The sequence below is a fragment of the Lonchura striata genome, chromosome 2 (assembly GCF_050655825.1).
Source record: "Lonchura striata isolate lonStrDom1 chromosome 2, ASM5065582v1, whole genome shotgun sequence".
In the NCBI taxonomy this organism is placed as follows: domain Eukaryota; kingdom Metazoa; phylum Chordata; class Aves; order Passeriformes; family Estrildidae; genus Lonchura; species Lonchura striata.
Window position 1 is genome coordinate 8779509 of NC_140704.1, and position 23739 is coordinate 8803247.

General features: G+C 38.0%; 1 protein-coding gene across 5 annotated transcripts in view; it reads right to left on the reverse strand.

Annotated features, from left to right (window-relative positions):
* The window catches only part of LMBR1 (limb development membrane protein 1), a 69502-nt gene that overhangs the window by 12785 nt on the left and 32978 nt on the right, over window positions 1-23739 (reverse strand). For 4 of the 5 annotated variants that reach the window (XM_021526554.3, XM_085563602.1, XM_021526555.3 and 1 more), the window contains 10 exons: window positions 14580-14706; window positions 14311-14379; window positions 11870-11934; window positions 9355-9427; window positions 3897-3977; window positions 3028-3104; window positions 2715-2792; window positions 2178-2251; window positions 1865-1955; window positions 348-414 (listed from right to left, as the gene is read on the reverse strand). In XM_021526554.3, coding sequence (XP_021382229.1) covers window positions 348-414; window positions 1865-1955; window positions 2178-2251; window positions 2715-2792; window positions 3028-3104; window positions 3897-3977; window positions 9355-9427; window positions 11870-11934; window positions 14311-14379; window positions 14580-14706 — 802 coding nt within the window. The remainder of the gene's footprint in view (window positions 1-347; window positions 415-1864; window positions 1956-2177; window positions 2252-2714; window positions 2793-3027; window positions 3105-3896; window positions 3978-9354; window positions 9428-11869; window positions 11935-14310; window positions 14380-14579; window positions 14707-23739) is intronic. The other variant, XM_085563586.1, reaches the window with a different exon arrangement.

The following is a 23739-nucleotide window of genomic DNA, read 5'->3' on the forward strand; positions in this document are numbered from 1 at the left end:
AAACTATTTCAGACTGCTCTGGACAATCAGTTTTCCTATCTTTTCATCTCACAATCTCCTGTTTGAAGTCTCAAATCTGACCTTCTTAAAATAATATATTCTTCGAAAAATACTTAGCATCTTTTTATTTTCAGAAAGTATGTTCTGCAGTTCATGTACATAGATGTATGTTCAACAGTCCATGTTTGTGTAGAAATGAAGGCCACAGATACATGCTCTTTCATCTGAAAGTGATGGCAAATTCCATACTATGGAAATTACAGCTACAGGCTCTTCTTTTTTCTTGTATTTTTTTTTTTTATTTAATTAAACATTCTTTATTATGATGTTACTTCCATTTCACTTACCCAGTGTCCTTGACATCACTGGCAAAGCAGAGCTCAGCACCAAGATTGAGACACAGTTTCCAATTATCTGTTTGAAAATGACAAACAGCATTTAAATGACAAATGAGATTGCTGAAGGGAACACAAAGAAAAACAGCGGTCAAGATGAAAAAGAATAGTTCTTAAAAGGCACATTCTTCAAATTGAACCTAAAGCAATTTACAGTAACATATTGTTAGTCTTGCTGACTTCTCTAGTTATTCCTCTCCACATAGTGTTACACAAGACAAAGATGATCCAAGAAATAAATCAAATATGTGTTCACATGCTTTTATAATCAAAGTGTTAATGTATGCTCAGATTCAAAATTATTCAAAACAACCATGTTGCAGAGCATCAACTGTTTACTTACTTCCTGTGAATGTTTTATAAAAGAACAATTCCATGGGCTTAGAATGGATGACTGATACATCAGCTTAAGCCTTGGATGTAACTGCTTGCAGGATTAGCACTATTTAAAAAATTACAACAAAGAGCTTCCTTTCAATTCAATGCCTGTTGTCTACTTTAAATAATATGAAAAAATTCACAGCTGTTAGATTTTAGTCTTGTTCTTGTAAAGCCTTTAAAAAGAGTAATTGAAACTTTCTTTGACAAGGGATCATTTTCTTCAGGTCTAGTTCTATCAGAAGCCAAAAGGGAAAAAAAAAAGTAAACTTGAAAGTAGATAGACATTTGCATATTCACTATTTATTTCCACACTATTCCTGGTGCTCTGTAAACAATCAATAGGAAATATTATGAACATTCCAACTCTCTACTACTTATTATTTTAATCATTCTGTGTGCATACGCACTTTCTCACTTCCAACAATTTATAACGAAAGTATCTTAATCCATTACTTAAAAAAGAAAAATGAAACATATTGAAAAAAATAATTAAATTCAACATCTGTTCCTTGGTTACTGATCATTGCTCCATGTCAGCTGTGAGAATACTTTGCCAAAAACCTAGGCATGACCCTCCCAATTAGGTAACATCATTGGTTATTCTAAAGCCACTGCTAAATTGTAGAAAGTCAAATTAGCTTCAGATTGCAAAATATTGCTGAATAGCTGTCCTCAGTCTTAGTTTCATTATTCAAATTTGAATTACTTTGTCTGTATTACTTCTAGCTACCACTTTGTTCAGATCCCAAACAAGCTCCCTGAAGTACAGTTAACACAATCAAAGTTACTCATTAGCAATAAGTTCTCTTTGAAGGAAGTTCTTTCACTTGCTTTTCTATAGCCAGTTAACAAGCTCTGCCATTCCTGGCTTTTTACAAGTGAATGGATGCTATCCAAACTAAACAGAGCACATCCTTTTTCCCACTCATTCAGCATTTTGACAATCTTCCAGTTTGTGTTTACCCAGCTTACAAACAAATACTGATCACTGCAAATGAGCCATTCAGGGCAATTACTAAGAGAGTCAGTTTGTCTTGGGTGGCAAGAAAGACAGGAGGGGACCATCCCCATTCCAGATTGTACCTTACCTTTGTCATAGTTGTGTCATCCTTCCTGGGAGTGAAATTCTCAAAAAAACGAAGACTGTAGAAGCCGACGACAGAAGATACCATAAGATAGCTGTGAGAATCAAGGAAAAAAGGAACCTCCAAGGAATGCAAGTTTCACTCAAGTTCTCAGTAGTCTCCTAAAAGTCTTAAGAACTAAAGAAACAAAAACAAGTGTTTGAGAAGGACTGACCCATCTTTCTTCTTTCCAGGCTAGTGTCTTAGTGTATTAGCAGTGTCCCAGAAAACTAGACAGAATACTTGTTAACAGACAGAATTCTTTCAGAAAGGATACAAAATCAAAATTATTTCAAGTGCTGCTCCCACAAAGCCAAAGGTGGATAAGGAGGCATTTCCTATTCCAGGTCCCTACAAGGAAAAAAGATACTTTGCATAATTAAATAAGATACATGCAACAGTTCATAAAGTTAACTTCTACCAAGAGCAAAACATGTCACATTTTATATGCAATATAGCCTTTTCTCAACTCAGTGTGTCAGGGGCATTCTGATGTCTCACCCTCTGCAATGGCACCAGCAGCTTTCAAACTCAGTGAAATGCATTGCAAAGACAGAACTGCAAACTCCAGATTATTGATCTGCTTTAGTGTGTCACTGTATCTACATAAAGCTTCTGCACTATTTTAGTAAGAACTCGCTACAGCATGACATGTAATAAATGTTTGTGTGGGCAGGAATGAAACCTAGAAGCAAAGTCAAGTTTAAGGCTCATCAGTTTCCACACTATTAAAGCAAAAGCTCTCACTTGCACTTCTGCAAGGCCTCCAAAGCTTTACTAAAATTACAAAAATTGTAAGAGAAGATTACTTTACCCCTGATCCCTTTGGCATTGCAGTCTCGTCAACCAACAGGTAAAGAATGTTGAAAGCGACTAAAAGAACTGAAAAGGACTACAAAAAAGTAGAAACAGTCTTGTTATTGAAAAGTATACCACATTTTTAAAATCTACACATTTATCCTCACCAGACTCCATAATGTCAAGTTTCTGTTAAACAGACAAGAATAGAATATCAAGATTGTTGCTTAAACAATCTTCACTCAAAAAATTTAAAACTATTCCCTCAAATAACCAAAGAACTCTTAATACTTTCTGCTGGGGGAAAAAAAAAAAAGGAAAATTCTTACTGTCTCAGTCAGGAGCAATATCATGACAGCTGGATAAACTAAATTCCTTTCCCAAGCAGAAGCTTTTTTCCTCCGTTCTGTTCAGAAGAGAAAAAACATAAGCCTAATACTATAGATCACCTTAGAATAAAACAAGGGAGAATCATTCAGCTATCCATAAGCTCACTATAAATATAAGTAATAACAGTATCTTGATGTGGAACAAATGCCAATTAGTTCATAAGAACTAATATGAAGATATGAACTAATAAGAAGATATGAAACCTCTATAGAGAAAGGCTGGGGAGACAGAGACAAGCAGATTTTTCCAAGAGGCATGTTTCCTCTTAACATTTTTCTTCCCCTAGTACACAGCAGTTCCACAAAGTTTAAAATCTGCTGAATTTACAAATACACTGTTTACATGTGTATTTTAGCATGACCTAAACAGACAAAACAGAATTTCAGATATTTAAACAGTATTTTCCTCTTGTAAGGCAGGAAAGACAGAACTAACTTCACTGGACATCATTCACATGTGCAAGAAAAGAAAACACTGTTTGAATTTTACAGAAATAATTCAAACAGAAAAAGGAAAGTAATGTCCTAGATTAGCCCAAATATTCATAAGCATATTAAACATGAAAAGCTCCATGCAAAGAAGTGTTACAATTTCTCTAAAATAATGTTAAAAATAAGATCCAAATCAGACTCTTTACTTAATTTTTTTTGTCAGAGGGGTGCAATGATTTAATGTAATGTATTTGCAAATGCACAAATTTAGTTCAGAACAAACTGGAATTAATCAACCAACTGCTCCAAACTAAACACAGCACCTTAAGGTCATTTAGTAAACTACAATATACATGTAACACTAGAAAATTCATTACCTAGATTTGTTTTCTTGCTTCTCACTTTTTCAAGCTCACGTTCCAACTCTACTGTCTGATATTCCACTGAGGAAGATAAACCTTTTAAAACAAAAGACATGATTTTGTTTTGGATGAGACTGCAAGGCACACAGTGACAATTTGGATTTAGGAAGCATCACTTTAAGTACTTGTGACTTTAAACTGCAGGTGTTTCTTTGAGACTCTTCAAATACTTTTCAAAAACAGCAGTTTACCCAAAGGAGTTCAGCACAGAGGTTTCAGCACCATCTCCTGTGATTCCAGCCTCTTTGCTGATGCTGAAGTTGCACACAAGTCCAATGACCAGCCATAGTGTGACAGGATGTCTCAAATGCCTCATTCTTAAATCCCTATATGATTCTTATACCAAGATGTAAACAACCCCCAGATGCCCTTCGGGAGCATTATTACTTAGCAAAACTGGACCTTTTCCTTTTGAAGTGGCCAGAGCTCTAGATTCAGCTTCTGCCCCTCCCTCCCTTTCCTCAGCAAGCTCAGTTTCCACATTGCTGACCTGCTTGCTGTTGGATCTTCTGCTCATACCTGTTTGCCTGCTCCATCCCACAATCAGATATTCCCACAACCACCTGTGAGACCAACTTCTTCCACTTCCCAGTTTACAACATACATGTGACACTGCTGTGCAACTCCTCACATTTTCTCCTGTACATCAGCTTAGCCCTGACAACCATAATATTAATTCCTTTCTTACTACTAATTTTCTGCCTAAATGACGCTAATCAACTTTTTACCCTATCCTTATGCAGGCTTGAGGAAACCCAACCCATTTTTCTCTCCATCCTTTTTCTCTTCCATTCTCTTCCAACCACTCCTCCTTCCCAGTGCAAGCACTCTGGGGTTTCCCTCCTTGATGTCAGGTCCTCTACAAACTCTGCAGAGTGTTCAGGCAGTGACACAGCTCTGCAATGCTGTCCAGACATCTGTTGTTTCAGTTCCCATACATTATTTCTGCTTTAGCTTTTACTCTCTGCAATTGCGACCTGGAAATATTCAGCCTGGGATGAGTTAGAAGTAACAGGGATGAAAGTTAAACTTACTTTCTCACCTGAAAATAAGTTAAGGGCTCATATTACCCCTGTTTATTCCAGGCCAATTTCACTCTGCAATAACACACCATGGCAGTGACAGTTCTAAGTCTTAAACCCAAAGTCCTCTCGTTTTGCTGATTTACATTCACACCTTTCACCTGCTGGCCATTCCCTACCCTCAGCCCCACCTTTGGCCATGGGCTAACCTGTCAGAGCACCATGCTCCATGGACTTTTTTAAACAGTCTCTAATATGAGATTAATATTCTTGTCCAGGCTTTTATCTCATATCTTGATCACTTGCCTACAAAATCTAAACAGCACTCAGGCTGCTGGCACAGCAACACTACTTTGTCTCATTCTTTCCTTTTTTTCTGTTGTCTCCTCATCTATCCAGCAACCTCAATACAAGAAAAAAGGTGATTCTTTTTATTGCAGACTATTAAATACTGATTTGTTCAATGCAGTCAAATCATCAATGAAACATCCAACTGTTTAAAATTTTAAATGTTTAATCAAATTAAATGAACATTTCTTTCACACACATTTTTGCATATAACATGTAATTTCTGTGCTTTGTCTAAACATTTATCTTGGACATCCGTGACATAATGAGTGTGGGATAATATTTACAGGCCTTCAAATACATAAATATCTCTAATCCCAGGACTCTCCAGTAAGACCTACAGACACTGTTCCATTACAATATCTTACCACTTGAAGTGCCTGAAATACAACTGTCAGTTTTATTTCTCTGTATTTTTTTAAAAATTAATCATAATACACAAGTTTCCAGAAAAAGTTTTTTAAAAACCCAAGCTAATTATAAATAAAAGCTTTTTTGATGATGCATTTCCTCCCAGTAAAGACTAAAACATCTGTTTTATGGAATGACTAATTACTGTTAGGTGGGAAAAAGGATAGCAATAGAGCTTAATGGGAAAAACAAGAAGGAAAACTCAAGTCAGTATCTGGTATCTTCTTCTTCTTTTCTGTAACTGATTTAGGAGTCTCTGAGGAAAAGCTCAGTTCAATATATATGTTTTTTTCTCCCCTCAACATAAAAATCCAGAGCTCAAAACACTGATTTCATGGGAGTCTATCCAACAAATCAGCATCATCACAGAAGGTCCCTAAGACACAGGTCAGCAGAAATTCTGAATCATATCTAAGTGCTGTTGTAGTTCCTCCTTAAAAATAGTTGCAAACAACAGGTTGCTATACAAAAGGATACTTTATGAGAGAGGCAAGGTTTCAGATCAGTCAAAAGAGTATTTGGAAAGGATGCAGCTAAATTCTTAAAAGCTCTCTTACATTAGCTTTATTTCAAACACGCACAAAGTTCAATGTCAGCGCTGTCTAGCCAATAAATCAAATTGGTAGACGAGACTTGTTTGGACTAGCAATGAAAAGTTAGAAGGGATTCTCCAAGAAAGCCACAAAGCAGCTCATTTAAGGTCAATTTAACGGTATTATTCTGTTTTTCTTCCAGCCCCGACATAAGATTTCAGTACCTCAAAGGAAATTGTAAGAGTATCTATTTGCATTCCCCCAAGGTGATTGGCAGTTCACCACCAATTAGTTCAAAATTACACTGTTACTAGTGTGCAATAAAAACAACACCTTTCATCTTTCTTACATAGGTAAGGATACCTTCAGAGCCAATAACTTTGATCAAGTAAGTATTTTTGATCCTACCCCACCCGTCTCTTTGGATTCAGGAAAACTAATAGCTGAAGGCAACTTTTTTCTTTTAATATAAAAAAGTCCCAGCTTTATTTTTCAACTGTAGGAGTGATGTGGGTACTGAAATATAATACACTGGAAACAAACATTTTCCCAAAGCCCAGTATCTCTTCAACAGATAAAAATACTAGGGTAGATAACACAATCAAACTTTCCCCTCCCTCCTCCTCTGATTTTCAGTTAGACACTGCAGACACCTGAGGAGGAAGAAAATTAGTTCCCACAAAGAAGATCTACAGTTTCACAGATGGATTTATTTTAAAATATTAAAAGCTTTACAATCATCAGGTATCACTTAAGCCTCTGCTCTGGTCTTCTTCATTTTAATCAAAATTCAACTCTTTATTATACATATAAATAAAGTATATATTTCAGAGCACTTTACTGGAAACCTGCCCAGCAGGGTTACTTAAGCACTATGGATTTCCACCACCAACATGGTGGGAGAGTTGCAACAGCCATGGCAGAGAAAGCGTGTAGGTGAATATATCCACAGTGATATAGCAATAAAGTGACAATCTGCGTGCTAAAACACAGATTATGGCCTCTAACATCACAGCACAATACTTACTGATGTAATTAGCAACACCCCATTTATATATACTTTTTTAAATGCAACATGGTAAACACAACCCTTCATAGTTCTGGCAATAACAATGTCAATGCTTATGGCATAATTTATATGCATTAGAAAGACTTCTGGAAGAGAAGATGAAGGTTTCCATGCTTGCCATAGTGAAAACTGTGCTTAAATTTACTAAAATAACTACTAGAAAAATCCTGCAAAGTATCTTCTTGCACATATAACATCTTGCCCCAACTACATGCTATAGGCAAGTTTAGATTTTATTTACTTTTCAGCTCATGTCTATTACTTTTCCCTGTACACCAACCGAGGGGTTTTCAAGCATTCCTTTTGGGGGTGTCAATGCCATTCCCTCAGCACTGGAAACAGAGGGAGTCCAGTTCCTCTCCTGTCTCAGGACACTTAAGCCCCATGTCTTTCACTGCTCAAGAGCAGGCTGGTGAGTGCTCCATGGAATATGGGTGGGCTGCAGTACCACCTTTCACTGAATACCAAGCTATGTGATGAAAGCAAATCCATTCTCTTGGACGGTGTTAGGGGAGCTCCCAGAAAATGTCCTAAATCCATACCCAGTTAGTAGGCACCTACAAACAGCCTAGTTCCACTCCACAAGTGATATTAAACTGCAATACAAGCAACTGTTGAGAGACTTCTGCAAGAAAAAGGGCAGCCAAGCATCAACTAAATCATCACATTCCCCAGCTGAACACTTCCAATAGATTCTTGAATAACTACTGGGTCATTGCTCTGTGTTGTACACAAGCAGAATCACCATGACAACATAAAATATTCAGCAACAAATATTTTACAGTTCCCAGCTAACATCAAACACACAGAATGATTATCATTACCCCACCACAGCTTCAAAGACACTCACTGCCTGCACCTTTTTGTATGCCTGTGTGTAAATGCACATACATGTGTCACTATAAACATCTGAAAAGGTGAATGTTACTTTTAAACTGAAGCAATGGCTGATTTCACCACAAAGTCACTACTCCTCCACAATTTTTAAGCACTGGAATAAAGATGACCACCAAGATCTCTGCTATCAAAGGTACTTCCCCTGACCAAGCAACTTCAAAAAGGAGACTCAATGAGACCTCAGAGAAGGAAAGCTTAAGATATATGACAGAAGACTGAAAAGCAGGAGAGAAAAAAGAGAAAATTTTAAAAATTAAGGCTAAAGTAAATCATCATACACTGTTGTGCTGTCTTACATGAAAATTCCTTGGTTTTCAAAACTGCAGTAATTGCATAAATTATGGATGGATGGGTTATCCATGCAGTTATAAAAGCAAGTCAGAAGATTTGTACAACATGATTTCCAGGTTTACAGAACCAATACATTTTCCATAACTGGTGCCTGCCTGTTGCAACACTCATTTCTATTCTAAGCCAAAGCTTCATACTGGACTTCATGTTTTTTAAAACACTTCATAACAGAAACACCTTCTCAAGAAATCCAAGATTTTAAGACTAAATACAGCAAGTCAAAAACCATTCTTGTAATTATTTTTCATTCCTTATTAATAGAATGTTTTTATTTATTAAATTCACCAAATGACTCCTAGAATATAAAGGAGTGCTCTGATTTTTAATGGATTACTACCTAAGATTTTAAATAACAATCAACTGAAACAAAAAATCCTCCAAATTAAGAACAAAACTTCATATTGCAGGAAGTCAAGCCTCTTGCTAATTTAAGTTCATTGTCCTTCAAACAAGGCTGAAATAGAGTAATTTACCAAGCTATTTTGCAGCAAGGGTGGTGGGTCTGGACAACTACTCAATTGCTCTCTCAGGCTCAGAACATTCCCAAATTAGAGAGTTGATGAACAATTCAAAAATAAAACCAAAGCAAACCACACATACACAAGAGCCAATCTTGGAAAATCTGGTGAGGAAATGTACACTTGTAACATTTGTTACAGGCTAAGATGTTGAAATTTTCTGGTTTGGGAGAAGAGGCTACCAACAGTGAGACTCCTGACCAGAACCACTCTACTCTAAATATTGTATCTGAAGCAGTACAATTACAGGTATAGCATACATACCATTAAGCTTCCTCTGAATTGCTTCTTCCTCTAAAGTGATGATATACATCTGCTCATCTAGGTCTTCCAGGATCTGTATTTAGAACCAGAAACATGAACTGAGTATCAGACACTTGTCTTCCTGACTGAACTTACATAATTAGATTGACTTTGCTCCTCCAACCTGTACTTTAAATATACAGTCCAGAACTTTACAATAGTGACACAAATAAGAACTTCACAGATTATTCCATCCTGTTACACAATGGTATCTTTACTGTAAGCAAAGTTACTTTAAAGTTTTTATTTCAAGTTAAGGCTTTTATGTTCAGTTTCAATCTAAAAAGACAGAACAGTATGTCTGACCCACATTCAAATTTTATCAACCTTCACACCAAATTTAAACAAAAATAACTAAAGATTTTTAAAAATTGTATTAAAAAGCAACTTTCCACATGAGCCAGTTATTTCATGAGAATATAAATTGCTATTGGAAGCTAAAACCAAATAAATGAAGTTGATCTACCTCAGCTACCAGGTGCTTTGAGACTAAATATAAAAATAGTAGCAATTTTCTTTGTATTTTCATGGTTGAACTGAATAATGAAAACAAGATCTAAGTGCACCCAAATATTAGTAAATACAAACCAAGACATGTGACACCAAAGTCACTAGAGCACTTGTACATGGTATAAACTTCACCATCTCCTCACAGTATTCAGAACATGAACCAAAGAGTATCTGTGTGTAAAAAGCTCTTAAAGATGACAACTACCCACATTTCACCCATCTGTGTGTACCCCAGGTATCCTTTTTGTTATCCAGACTTTGTTTGCTCTTGTGTTCTTTGCTACTGAACTCGGAATATGCCCACAATTTTCAGGCACTGGTAAAACACAGCAGGAAATACTGGTAATAAATAATATTAGTAGCATTGACATAAATTGAAAAATCAGAGGAAGTCTGTATTATCATAAGAAAATCTCTGTAAAGTAACATGTGGCGTTCTAACTTTTTTTTTTGGTCAGGGTTGGGATTAAATGTGTGACACCATATTTGTTTGGATTCAGATGTTAGTTCTTATCTATATAACAATCTCACAAACTTGGAGTTCTACAGTACTTCGCTTTAACAAACTAAAAATGGAGTTGTATCTCTCTCTGTAAGGTTTTTATGGCTAAATTGTCTAATTAAGAAATGAGACTTAAATTATTTTTACTTTCAATAACTACTCGTGGCCCGCAATAGGGATTTTTTTTATCTAATTACACAGTACTACTTATACTTACGAAGAAGGACTAGCTTCTGTCTTAAAACTTTAATTTTGTTTTATATATATTATTATATTTTAAAAGTTTAAACTCTAAGTTTTTTAGTATGTGATATTACACACTTTTATTCAAACTACACACTCAATATTAGTTTTATCATTCAATTTTGGAAGCTTTCTCTATGGTCTGAGGTCAAATGTAATGTTCTCTTGCAGTTCAGTGCCTGTCAGCACAGAAAGTCTAAAATTCTCAGTAACCAGAGTTCCAACAGAAACAGGCTTTTGTGCCTGAAATGTGAAATAAGTACATAAATATTGGTTATAGAAACTCTGATGAACTGAAGAGTTCTGTAGACATGTAAGCATTTTAGAAGAAAGTACCCAAATACCATTCCACCTTCTCACAGACAGCCCAGAAGGACAGCGCCGGGCAGCCCAGGGGGACAGCAGCGGGCAGCCCAGGGGGACAGCAGCAGGCAGCCCAGGGGGACAGCAGCGGGCAGCCCAGGAGGACAGCGCCGGGCAGCCCAGGGGGACAGTGCCAGGCAGCCCAGGGGGACAGCAGCGGGCAGCCCAGGAGGACAGCGCCGGGCAGCCCAGGGGGACAGCGCCGGGCAGCCCAGGGGGACAGTGCCAGGCAGCCCAGGAGGACAGCGCCGGGCAGCCCAGGGGGACAGCGCCGGGCAGCCCAGGGGGACAGCGCCGGGCAGCCCAGGAGGACAGCGCCCGGCAGCCCAGGGGGACAGCGCCCGGCAGCCCAGGGGGACAGCGCCCGGCAGCCCAGGGGGACAACAGCAGGCAGCCCAGGGGAACGGTGCCAGGCAGCCCAGGGGGATGGTGCCAGGCAGCCCAGGAGGACAGTGCCAGGCAGCCCAGGGGGACAGTGCCGGGCAGCCCAGGGGGACAGCAGCGGGCAGCCCAGGGGGACAGCAGCGGGCAGCCCAGGGGGACAGTGCCGGGCAGCCCAGGGGGACAGCGCCGGGCAGCCCAGGACAGTGCCGGGCAGCCCAGGGGGACAACAGCGGGCAGCCCAGGGGGACAACAGCGGGCAGCCCAGGGGGACAGTGCCGGGCAGCCCAGGGGGACAGTGCCAGGCAGCCCAGGAGGACAGCGCCGGGCAGCCCAGGGGGACAGCGCCGGGCAGCCCAGGGGGACGGTGCCAGGCAGCCCAGGGGGACAGCGCCGGGCAGCCCAGGGGGACGGTGCCAGGCAGCCCAGGGGGATGGTGCCAGGCAGCCCAGGAGGACGGTGCCAGGCAGCACTTACTGTTGGCTTCACCAGCAGCTGACCCATTACTGTAAACATCCGTGAGAGCCCCACTGGTGTGCACACTGCAGAGGAAGGAAGAGCATGCAAAACAGTCATTAGCAAGTCAAAGACTAGGTGTTATTTGGATGCTAAGTGTGCTATTCCACATATAACCAGTTTTTGGTTTTGAAATGAACTGCAAGAGTTTAAAGCTCCAACATGAACATTTAAGCACATTGCAATCACACGAATTTTGAACAAGACAAGCATCTCTCCCCTCCCAAGACCTTAACTGTGATTTTTTTTTTTTTTATCAACAAGGACCACCATATGATCAGAGATCTTGAACTTCCTCAACTAATTAATTATTTATTCAAAGCATATGGCACCAGAGGCTCTGTCTTCACTAGTAAACTCAGCAGTGCCAGGATGCATTCCTGGGCTTTAAGACTGGATTGCCTACACCAGTAAATTGTTAGAACTATTCCTGGCATGATTTGCCCTGGACCAGTTAACACTTTCCCAAATAATTCTCAGTGTAGTTCTGGAGTTGAGGCAGTCCAGGGACCATTTTCATGAGCCTAAGCTGCACAGACACCTGCCAACTGCAATATCCTGTATGGAGTGACACTGGTTGGCCACAGCACTGGAGAACATCTTGGGTACATTTCATCTTTTAGCACAGGTGTAGCTGCAAGGCCAAGAGATCCTGAAGCTGCTTTGGTCTCAAAGTTATCCTTCGACTTCCATTGACAGTAGGCTCAGCTACCAGACTTTAGGTTACTTTCTATGAAATAACAACAGGCCCTTTCTGATCCTAGCCTGTGATGGTTTTCAGGGATGATGCATGCACACTTCTTTGGAGAAATACTCAACCATGATAATAGAAAATTACTAGTAGAAAACAACAGTTTAGGGAAAACTGCCTTCAAATACTGAAATGTGTCAGAGATGAAAGAATTTATAACAATATGGATGATATGGACATCTATAGTTTCCATCATAATGAAACATTGTTACCAAAAAAAAACCAAGACAAGATTTTATTGTGAGGATTGCATTTCTTTTTATTATCTAGTGCTTCACTGTAGCTACTGCACATTAGAATAAAAATACAAGAGTATTCAAAAATCTAACTTAAGTTAGTCTGCCTTTACTGCAGAAGAATCCTGCAGGAAAAGGAGAAAAGACAAACAAAGGGATGCTCCAAATCACCACTGCAATAGGCTTTACTCAAACACTGCTTTAGCAATTAAACCAGCTGAAGCTCTAAAGCTCTATCCCAGCAGCCCCACTGCTGTATACTGCCCTTTCAGCTACATAGATCCAACAGCTTGGAGGGCCTTCAGCTCAGTGATTTGTTCAAGTTACACATTTCCAAAACCTGGCATTTAGTCACAATAATTTCAGTGAACAGGTTTGCAACAGCCTCAGAACAGAGGCTGAGTTTTAAGCTCTGCTGAAGCAAACTGCAGGGCAGATTTTAAGTTTTGCAAACCAACTTCCCATTAAAATGTTAGGCCCCTCTGTGAATGCCACTCTGGAACAGCCTGCACAAGATGTTGAGAAGCCCATTGTTTAATCCTCCCACCTTCCTCCAAAATGGATTTAAGAACCTGCACATACAGAGAACCTAAGGAGACTCCCCAAGGTCTCTTTCACAGATCTGTTTAAAGGATATCACTAATTATCATTTCCTACCCTTTCTCCACAGTGACAGCCCCATGTAAGCTTTGAACCTGTCAAGCTTGGAGAATAGATGAAACCATAGTGATCTAGAAAGGGAGACCTTCTGTCACCCTCAGAAAGTTTCTAGAAATTACTCAAGGAGGGGGCTGAGACTATTAAGTGGGATTTTGAGCCTTCCATCATGTTTCTTATTTCCCTAAACAAGGATGACTGAACTCTGGCTAGAAGCACTCATTGTTGGGTTTTTACTGCATTTGTTTCAGATGCAATTGTGTAACTGACCTGCAGACTGACCAGAGACCAGCTGTGTGATTATGAAAGCTGGCTGCACTGTCTTCCAACTCCTGCCTATAGAGCAACATTTTCAATTACGAAAGGAAGAACGGTAGTTTACTGAATATAGGACAAAATGTTCCGAAATAATTTTCTCACCATACTACCAGCCTCCTGCAGATATTTCATTTAAGAATTGTGCTTTTCTTTGCAGAATGGAGTCCCTATTTTTCAACTGCCTGCTTTAACAAGTTATTAGTCAAAATTGGGTGAGTTGTGAAGCTTCTCAAAAATTGAAAATCTAAGGTACAATTTATTTAAACTTCAGAAGCCAAATCTAACAAATTCACATCTAAATTTAATCAGAAAAAGAAAATCTCACTCAACTTTCACAATCAAAAAGTTTCCTTTAACCATAAAAAAAATTGAATACGATACAAAAAATAAACCCCACCATAATATAATTCATCTTTTGGAATAATGAGGAAAATACTTACACAGCAGTAACAAGCATCCCATCAGTGATATACAGGAATATAAATACGGGAGGTAGAATTCCCAGAGGTCTGTAAAGAAAACATTGAGTACAGCTTTAGCTAATTACCAAGAGGCTACGTATATAACATAATTTAACATCAAAATGGTGCTGACTAAATTCACAACCTGTGGAATACTCACATAGCATGTACTAGAAATATATTTAACTGGAAACCTGCATTTCTGTATTTACAATGGAACCGGGTGAAGGTTCTTTTTTATTCCATACCATATAAAGACTCCATACTGGCAGCATCATTGTCTATGAGTGCTGAAGCCACCCATACAATTCCAAGGATAAGCAATGCAAGAAGAATGAGCATTACAAGGGTTTCCAAAATCCGTGCTCTGATGCCCTATGGGCAGAAGAGGGGAGAGAAAGGGGAAAAAACACAGCCAAGAAGTTTGAATCAGGTATTTTCAAACGTTTTTAAAATTACAAGTAAATAGCAGATTCTTCTTCCTAAATACATACTCGCATTTTATCATGTAGACAAAAGCATAACATGTAATGCACATTTAAAAGGTAGTGCATAAAAAAAGGAAGTACTTATGGCTTTATAGTGCCCAGATTGCATTTTTCCCCTTAATCCATAGAAAAACGCTTTAAATTGCATATGCCTTACAGTTCTCATTAATCTCATTACTCCATAAAGTACTCTTTATACCATATGATTTTGTTCAAGCATTTTTAAAAGATGGATTACTTTTCTAATACTTTCAGCAAAGAAAGTGGATTAGCAAATTTTTATCTATGATTCCAATCAAGGGAATGGAAAGCCAATTATGGCAAATAGCCAAATGGCCCGGCAAGCATTAAACCCTGCGCAGGTACAATGCAGCAATTCCCTGCAAATCGCTGGGCAGCCGCAGTCTGCGGAGCCCTCCAGCGCTCGGCTGCCGAACTGCGGCTCCCGGCCCCGCACGGCCACGGAGCGCCGGGCTGCTCCAGAGGAACAGCCCCGACAGCTGATTCACAAATATATATATATACATATATATACATATATATATATACACACACGCGCATATACACCAAGTAACCCACAAAAAAAAATCAGATTTACTTTTTACTGATATCAATCATTTAACTCATTTGGAGTAATAAGAGTGATTGGGATGCTTTCTTCCAAGCATATCAGGTCATTAAGGAACCATTAGATTGATATTTAAATAATAATTTTACTTTTTTTTTTTATTTGTTTGCCAGTATACCTCTCCACAAGCAAATCCAACTTGTCTTTCAGAAAGGTTCACCCCAGATTGGGGATATTTAATGGCAAAGACTACTTGATAGTTAAAAGCAGAAAATTTGTTTTACTTTATTATTTTCTCTATTTTTATCACATCTTCCCTTGCTGCTTAACTAGGGGTTTACTTAAGGGTAATCTTTATATGACATTTACCCTGAAAATTATGCTCTCTACATAATCATGGCATCCAACCATGAAAGAGGACCCCAGGCATCCTAACCATGAGCACTCATCTCTTGTAGCACACCAGTTCCTCCACTCCAGCAGTCCTCTGCAGAACTGGAAGATTACCACTGACAACTCACTCCATTCTGCTCAGGGCAGAAATTTTTTTATACTGCACAGCACATACAGATTACAATTCACACATTTAAATACAGTGAAATCTTAATACTTTAAAGAACTTTGGTGAAGTGATAAATAGAAATTTTCTGTCACAGACACTAATGAATACTTGGTAATGGTCCAGGATAAAAAAGAAATTAAGACACTTAAAGCACATAGGTAAATACTTAATCTCAATTAGGCACCCATAATACTGTGCCCTATGAAAACATTAATGTTCCAGGCACATTAGTTTATACTTACATACATTAGAGTACCTGCCAAATAGCTGCTATTTGAAAGGAATGAAAGGTACAGAATTTTCCGCTCTGTGCACATGACAAAAACCTCTGGAGAATCTGGAATGATTGAGGTTGGCAAAGACCTCCAGAGGTCAACTGGTCCACCCCCTGCTCAAGCAGAGACACCTAAAGCTGGTTGCCCAGGAAACTTTTGAGTACCACCAAACCTGGAGACTCGAAAACCTCTATAGACAACCTCTGGCTTCATTTTCAGTAAGACAAGCTGCCCACTGGAGTACTTCTACTTTAAGGCAGTCAAATTTTCATTTGACATCTACTTTTCATTGGCCAAAAATGCTGGGATCCTGATTAAGTTGGAGGAGTTAAAAAGAAAAGTCACAAAATACACAAAATGTAATTAAGCTCAAAATTATGAAATTAAGTGGACAATGGAAATGCATATTAAGGTGGTGGTCTTTCACACACTCACTGCTGTACACTATGAACACTGCTACAACTTTAGGTTACATTTCTGTGCATGAGGGGGAAAGGGTAGGAAAGAAATAAGGGAAGTAAGAAGACCTGGAAAAATATATTCCTTTTAAAAAATCTTGTCTAACAGAAAGACTACTATTAGAAAGACTATTTGCCACTCTAAAATTAGAAAATTTGAATCTGTAACCAGGATACATTTTCATCAACTGAAATAGATAAACTAATATAAAGCATGGCTGGTGGTTCTTCAAATATCTTTTTTTTCTCTGATATCTCCCTGAAGATATCAGAGGGGAAAAAAAAAAAAAAAAGCAAAAAGCAGCATGACATGAACAGAGAGAAGGGCATAGAAAGCACCCTCACTTTTGTATACACTAGGGTTATTCCTACTCTCCAGAGACATGCAGAGAAGAGGGAAGGCTGTGTACACCAAGAGGGAGAAAGAGATGAACTGGACCATGAAGAGTAAAATTATAAAACTAATTCATGCTTAAAAGAAAGGCAAAAGTGTCAAAAAGAATTTGATCTTTGGTCTTCAATTCATACCTAAACTTCTCTGCATGTCAGTAAAGGAAAGGGACACGTTCCTGAAATAGACTCAGGATCAGTGTTTAGGAAGCATGAACAGCTGCCACTTTGAAGGAACGCAGTACTTCTCTTTCTCAACAGCAATTTTGATTTTAGTAGCTCTCCTCTTTAAAGTCTTTTTCCATGAAGGTATCTAGAATAAAGCACCAACTGTCATTGCACTACAAGCCCATAACAACATCTCTGGTAACTGCTGAGCAGGAAAACAAAGCACACCTAACACCTTACAAATTCTTCCAGCTGAGTTTCAGATGATCCATAAAGCAAAAGCCACTTCTGAAAGTCAATGCCCTGCATGGTTCCCTACTGTCCCTAAGCAGAAGCCTGACACCTTACAGACTGACTGACACATTAAAGGAGTCTCTTATGAAAAATGAAAAAAATATCATAAACAAAAAATTTTGGAAGCTAATTACTATAATCCAATAGAAATTGTAATTTAACTGTTTATCAAGAGAATTGGAGAAAACAATTGACAGATTATACCCTCAAACCCCTCAATTTTTTTTTTTTTACACTTCAAAGTTTCACAGTTTATGAGTCCACAGCTCACTTACACTTTCACTCACAGCGTATTTTCAAAATCCACCTAGTTCTTTAACATGACCACTTAACCAAGCAAAGTATTTTATTAAAGGAAAGATATTTAACACATCAATCCCAGCAGACTGCAACTTGCCAGGAGCTCAGTAATATCTGTCATCTTCTCTCTGCACTAATGGGGGGAGTGGGAAAAAAAAGAGCATTTGAAGCTCTCAAGGCCTGCCTACAAATAAAAGCTGTCCTACAAACATATTCTAAGGATCTTGTGGTTTGTACAGCCTTAGCAATATCTGACTCTCAGACTTCTAATTCTTTAAAATTCAATTGTCAACATAATCAGAAATTTTTATAGCTTAATCCTGAGCTACTTATGCTGCCTGGAGCACCAGGCCTAAGGGTTCATGTTTCCAGAAAAGCCTAATTTTAGCAGGAAAGGTTTTAATTATTTTTTAAGTGTTCAGACAAATTTTTAAGTGCTACTCTGTATCATCAAAATCTTACTGTGTTTCTTTTCTATTATGATTAACACAGATAAATCATCCCAAATGACAAATAGCCAAAAGATATTAAAAAACAGCACATGGCCAAAAAAGGTAATTCTTCATCTGAAAAACCCAATGAAGTACAAATGGCAACAACAGTCCTGAAGGAATAACAGATGTCATACAAGCAACTCAGCATAATTACCAAGGAAACCACCTCTCCCCTGCAGTACATTTGTGTTGAGGGATGACTATTATGCCACTTACAACAAATTAAGACTTTTCCTGCTATAATGTGTCAACACATAACACCTAGAGACTGTTTTTACTTAGAAGATAACATGTGTGGTGATAGGTCCTTACAGCTTTTCAATAAGGAATAGGAAAATTTATTGATAATGGAGACAAAAGTGCTTGGGTTATTTTTTCCCCATTTAAAATTCTGTTACTACTTTGAATTATACAAATACAACAACACAACATTCTTTGCCATTAATCTGGCACCAGTAACAAGTGAAGGCCTTGCTCTGCACACTGGCTGTCCACCAGGTTTCAGGCCTCTCACATAACCAGCAGCTGGCACAGGGATCTCTCCTGACTCACAAGGACAGTGCATAGGCAAGAAACCTCCTGCCTGCTCCTCTCTCCATTAAAAGCCTCATGGAAACTGGAAGTTTAAAAGGAAATCTCTGACAACTGCCATTCTAACAATGATAAGGTAAGACATGCACCACATTCCAGGAAAGATACTGTGGAAGATAATGTGGCATAACCCGGGCCAGAAAGTCACAAGTTGTTACTTTTTGGGAAAGAACCAATAAATAAATGAAAGCAATCAAGCTATTTCTTGCCAATTTTTTGCTCTGCCAGTTGTGAGGAGAAACACATTGTGAAGAAAATATTATTCTTCAGAAATTTAAGCATAGTTTTTAATGCTGTCTAATGCTATATGGATTTTAACAGATACCTAGTAATATTTACCAAGAGTTCTTTCGTTTAAATGACGAAGAATGATTAGAAAACCTTTCAGTATGTTATTATCTCTTTTTGCAAGAGGCAAAATTCCTGATAAAGTGAAAGAACTACAGCCCCATCCTTACTTTAAGAAAAAGCATTTCTTTGTTGGAATATTACCTGACTAGATATTTTGATTAACATATTATTAGCTCCTATAAAATTGACATTTTTGGATCTACATTGCTAATGCAGGGCATGGAATGGTTTTTACTACTTTGACATTTTAATCTGGTTCCAAATTGTGCAGAAATAAAAATAATAAAGCATCCTATCATCAATGAAATAAAAATTACATGTTACACACAAAACCTGAAAATGCTAACTAAGTTTCTATGGTGCTGAATATGTGAACACAGTTCTGCCTGGACATCTTGACCTCTTGCAAAGTAGGTAAACACCACTTTTTCCACCATGCCCTGACCCATGGGGAAAGCCTGGGAAACATTTCTGCAATCATGGCACATTTAAAGTACACATGACACCCATTGTTCTCACATGACAGAAAGGAGTCTTAGTAACCTCAAGATTTGTTCAGTGAGGGGCTGATGGCAACAAGCACACATGATAACATCTTCAGGAGAAGTGGAGGCACTAAAAAAGGGAGAATTACACTGGGTATGAGGTTGGGGATGTTATATATTAACCCCAATTACATTTTTAGCATATGACACCCCTGAGATGAGTGTCAAGCATTTCATCCCTTTCTATGGTTTGACACCAGACTTGGAGCAATCCTTGCTGTGACCTATTCAAGACAGTACACAAACAAGTTTTTAATAAGTAAAGGAGAACAATTTTGCATCAGGCAACATTAAACACATACTACATTTAGCACACTGATATTTAGTCAAGGGGTCATTACCTCATGAGACTACACAAATTACTAAGTCAAAAACAGATGCTGTAGTTTTAGGAAAACTCAGTTCACTTTAAAAATGTAGCTGCTAATGACTCATAACCTTCATGGAAACAAGCTAAGAAAATTTTAATCAAAAATTAATATATTCAGGCATCAGATTCAAGGGAGTAGGGGAAAAAAACCCCAAAATTTCCTTGCCAATACAAGAATCAAATACTTCAGACTATAACTAGCACTGACTGTGTCTTCTCCCACACCACCTCTTCCATCACAGAATCTTCACAGCCTATAAGGATTTTAAAATTAAAATGAGCATTTTTCATCACTAGTTTAAAGCCTGTATTTATTTTCCACGCAATACAAACATGAAAAATTCAGTCATAAAAAATTTCCAGCAACTTTCAGCTGATTTTTCTGTTAGTATCTTTTCTTAAAATAGTTTCACAGTTGTTACCATGCTGTCAATGAAGCAAGAGTAGGCAGCCAAAATACTGAAAAATATCAAGCTTAACAGCCACACAGGATAAGTAATAAAATCCAGAAAATTCTTAAAATCCAGAAAAATTGAAGTTTTGTTTGGAAAAAAAAGCCAAAATTATTTCTTTGGGTACTGGTTAAAGACATGTAACAATAAGCACTAGAGTTACACCTGCCAAGCTGGAAGTGAAGGACCAAAAATCCCTCAAGTAGAGCCCAAGATAAAGATGTCTTTACTTAATAGCCTGGGGAGGAGGCCACTATTCAGGATCCAGTACAATCACTGCATGACTCTTCTGCCAAAGAAATCTTATGCTCATTTCTTCAGTGTCCCAGAGGAGCATCCAAACCACAGTGTTATAGCACAGTTTGGGGTCCATACCCATTAAACATTACTATTGACACTGCTGCACACAAATAATTTAGTGAAATAACCTAGAACGAAGATGGACTCCTTGCAGACTTTAGTCCTTGGGACCAGAATAAAAAACAGTTCTTTCTCACTTTTCTCCCTAAGATCTATTTAATTATCCAATGCACGATGGATTCTAGTGAGAATGATAAGGTGGGATTCATTTATTGACTAGCAGTTAAGGTGCTGTTTCAAACACACGGATTGAAATAACCCAAGCAAGGAGCTGGCTCTTCCACATTAAGCATCACTCTTGTAAATTTAATAGAGAAATAGTACATACGAAGTATCATTGCTTACAAATTTTGTATCAGAATACATACCAATTTCTTAAAATGAGGAAAAGCTAGACAGAATCGCAGCCAAAATGCAAGCAGACACTAACTGGAATAAAATAATCACAGCCTACAGCTGTCAGATGCACATGATTACTCTGCTGCAGCACACCCTAAAAGGGGGATGCAGATATGTGGACATCCAACCCAAACCTTCTGGGGAGAAGGGAAATGAGAAAGGAAAGGATAATCACAGTAAAATGGTCACTGTTCCAGTGTCACCCCTTTCCCCCACAAGTTTGCTCTGTTGTTCCATTCATTAGCCCAGTTCTCACTAATTAGCTCTCAGATGATCCACTCCCTCCTTCCACCTACCAAGTTTCCCAGACTTTCCAAAGCCACCTGCAACAACAACATAGGAGCTGTGGGATTTCTGACACTATGAGTCTCCCTCTAATCATCTACTTTTGGATCAGAAAAAATCTTTCCTGCTAGACTGGCCTGATAGGAAGATAAATAGATGTTTTCCAACTTCTTTGTAGCTTGGCAGAGCATTAAGATAAGTAACGTTAAGTATAAAGAAAGACTTGGAATTTGTGATTGTGTTTCTGGCAGAAAGAAACCCTGAAGACAGTTACCAAAAGTAAATGACATATACAAGCACAAAGGTCACTCTTAAAGTTCTAAAATAAGTAAAGAAAACAAACGTAAAACCCCTGAAGTCATGTCTATTACTAATGTTCTGATAGGGTGAATAAGCTCAAAAAGAAAGCACACTTCTAGGAACTGGTCAAAGCACCAGAATGCTGGAAGCTCCTATTAATAAGCTGGGAAACTCCTGAAAAAGGTATATAAAAAAAGGACAGGGATGGGAGAAAGTCTTTGGTTCTCCCTCCTCTCCCTCCTTTGTAAATAAAATTGTTGTCTGCCTCACAAATTTTCACTACAGACATGTATGCTCCTTCCTTGTCAGTTCAGAATAAGCTATTCCAAATATAGAGCAAATCATAATGTCAAGTAATTTTAGTAATACTAAATAAGTAATACAGACTATAGGTGTAAATATCACATGGTTATCAGTATCAAAAACCCACTGCTTTCAGAAAAGAAATGAAAAGTAGTGTCTGTCTAGTAAAGTTTTATTTAATAAATGAAAACCCATTAGAAAAATGTTTATTACCTTTCTATGATTAAGACAATTATATTAAACATTTTGACTATTAATACAAAAGTCCCTGGAAATTTTCTTCTGTGAATTACAATTGCAATTATAGTAAATCTGTAAAGTATTTTTAAATTTTACTATAAAGAAACTAAAGTCCATAAATAGACTTAAAATAGAGACAAAGTTTTGCTTGTTCTGAACAGTCACTACTTGATGTCAATGGAGACTCAAATGAAGACACTAATGTGGAAACATTTAAATATTCAAATCTTAATAAGATAGTCCTCATGCATAAACCAGCTACTTTCATAAAACAAATCACACCCTCCAACTAAAACTAACAGCCAATCAATTTAATCTTTCTGACCATTTACTGAAATAAATCCAAACACACTGAGATGGGAAGATGCTCACATTGCCTCTTGAAGGCTCTAACTCAGATATGCCAAATTCTTAGAGGCATCTGCCTGTTTCCAGACTAAGAAAGGGGTCTGAATCACAGCCATTTCAGGGATCTTGCATGTGTGAATACTTCCTTCCCAAAGGACAGCAAATTTTTCCATTAAATACTTCAGTTTTTAAATTAAATTGTTACATGAATTCTATTATAAACTGACAAGAGAAATAAATAAAAGAAAAATAAATACATGTCTGTGTTTTTAGATATATAGCTGTCATTTACCACAAACAGAGGGGCCATAGAGGGCATTAAGAATGCTCTATCCAAACAAAATTTAAAAGCTACTTATTTCTGCCTAAAAATAAGTGTCTTAGGAAGAAAATATATTTTAAAAAACAGTGTTTCAGTTTATATCAGTGATAAACTAAGAGATTCAAGTTTAGCATTGGTAGCTGTACCATCTGTACACTTTATATGCAGCAGAAGTATTTAACATGTTTAAACATGTTTTAATATTTTTGCTCATGCAGAACTCTGTAAGCTAGCCTAAAACCAAATAAAAACTGTTTAAAAAAAACCTCAATTTATCCATTGAGAGAGCAGCAAAGGAAAATATTCTACTCTTATTCCATTTGCAGGCTTCCAGCTACATGTTAAGGCTCTTAGCAGAAACTATGGAAATTCTACAAAGCATAAGCATGTTACATACAGCACAAACGTGCAAGTTCAGGGCAATGTAGGCGTGGGGACAGCACAAAAGTTCAGCAATGCAGCCCATTCCTGGCTGGGGTGAGGTGGAATAACTAATGCTCCAGTGCTAGCTTCCAAATCTGAGTAGTTTTACAGATGCCTCTACC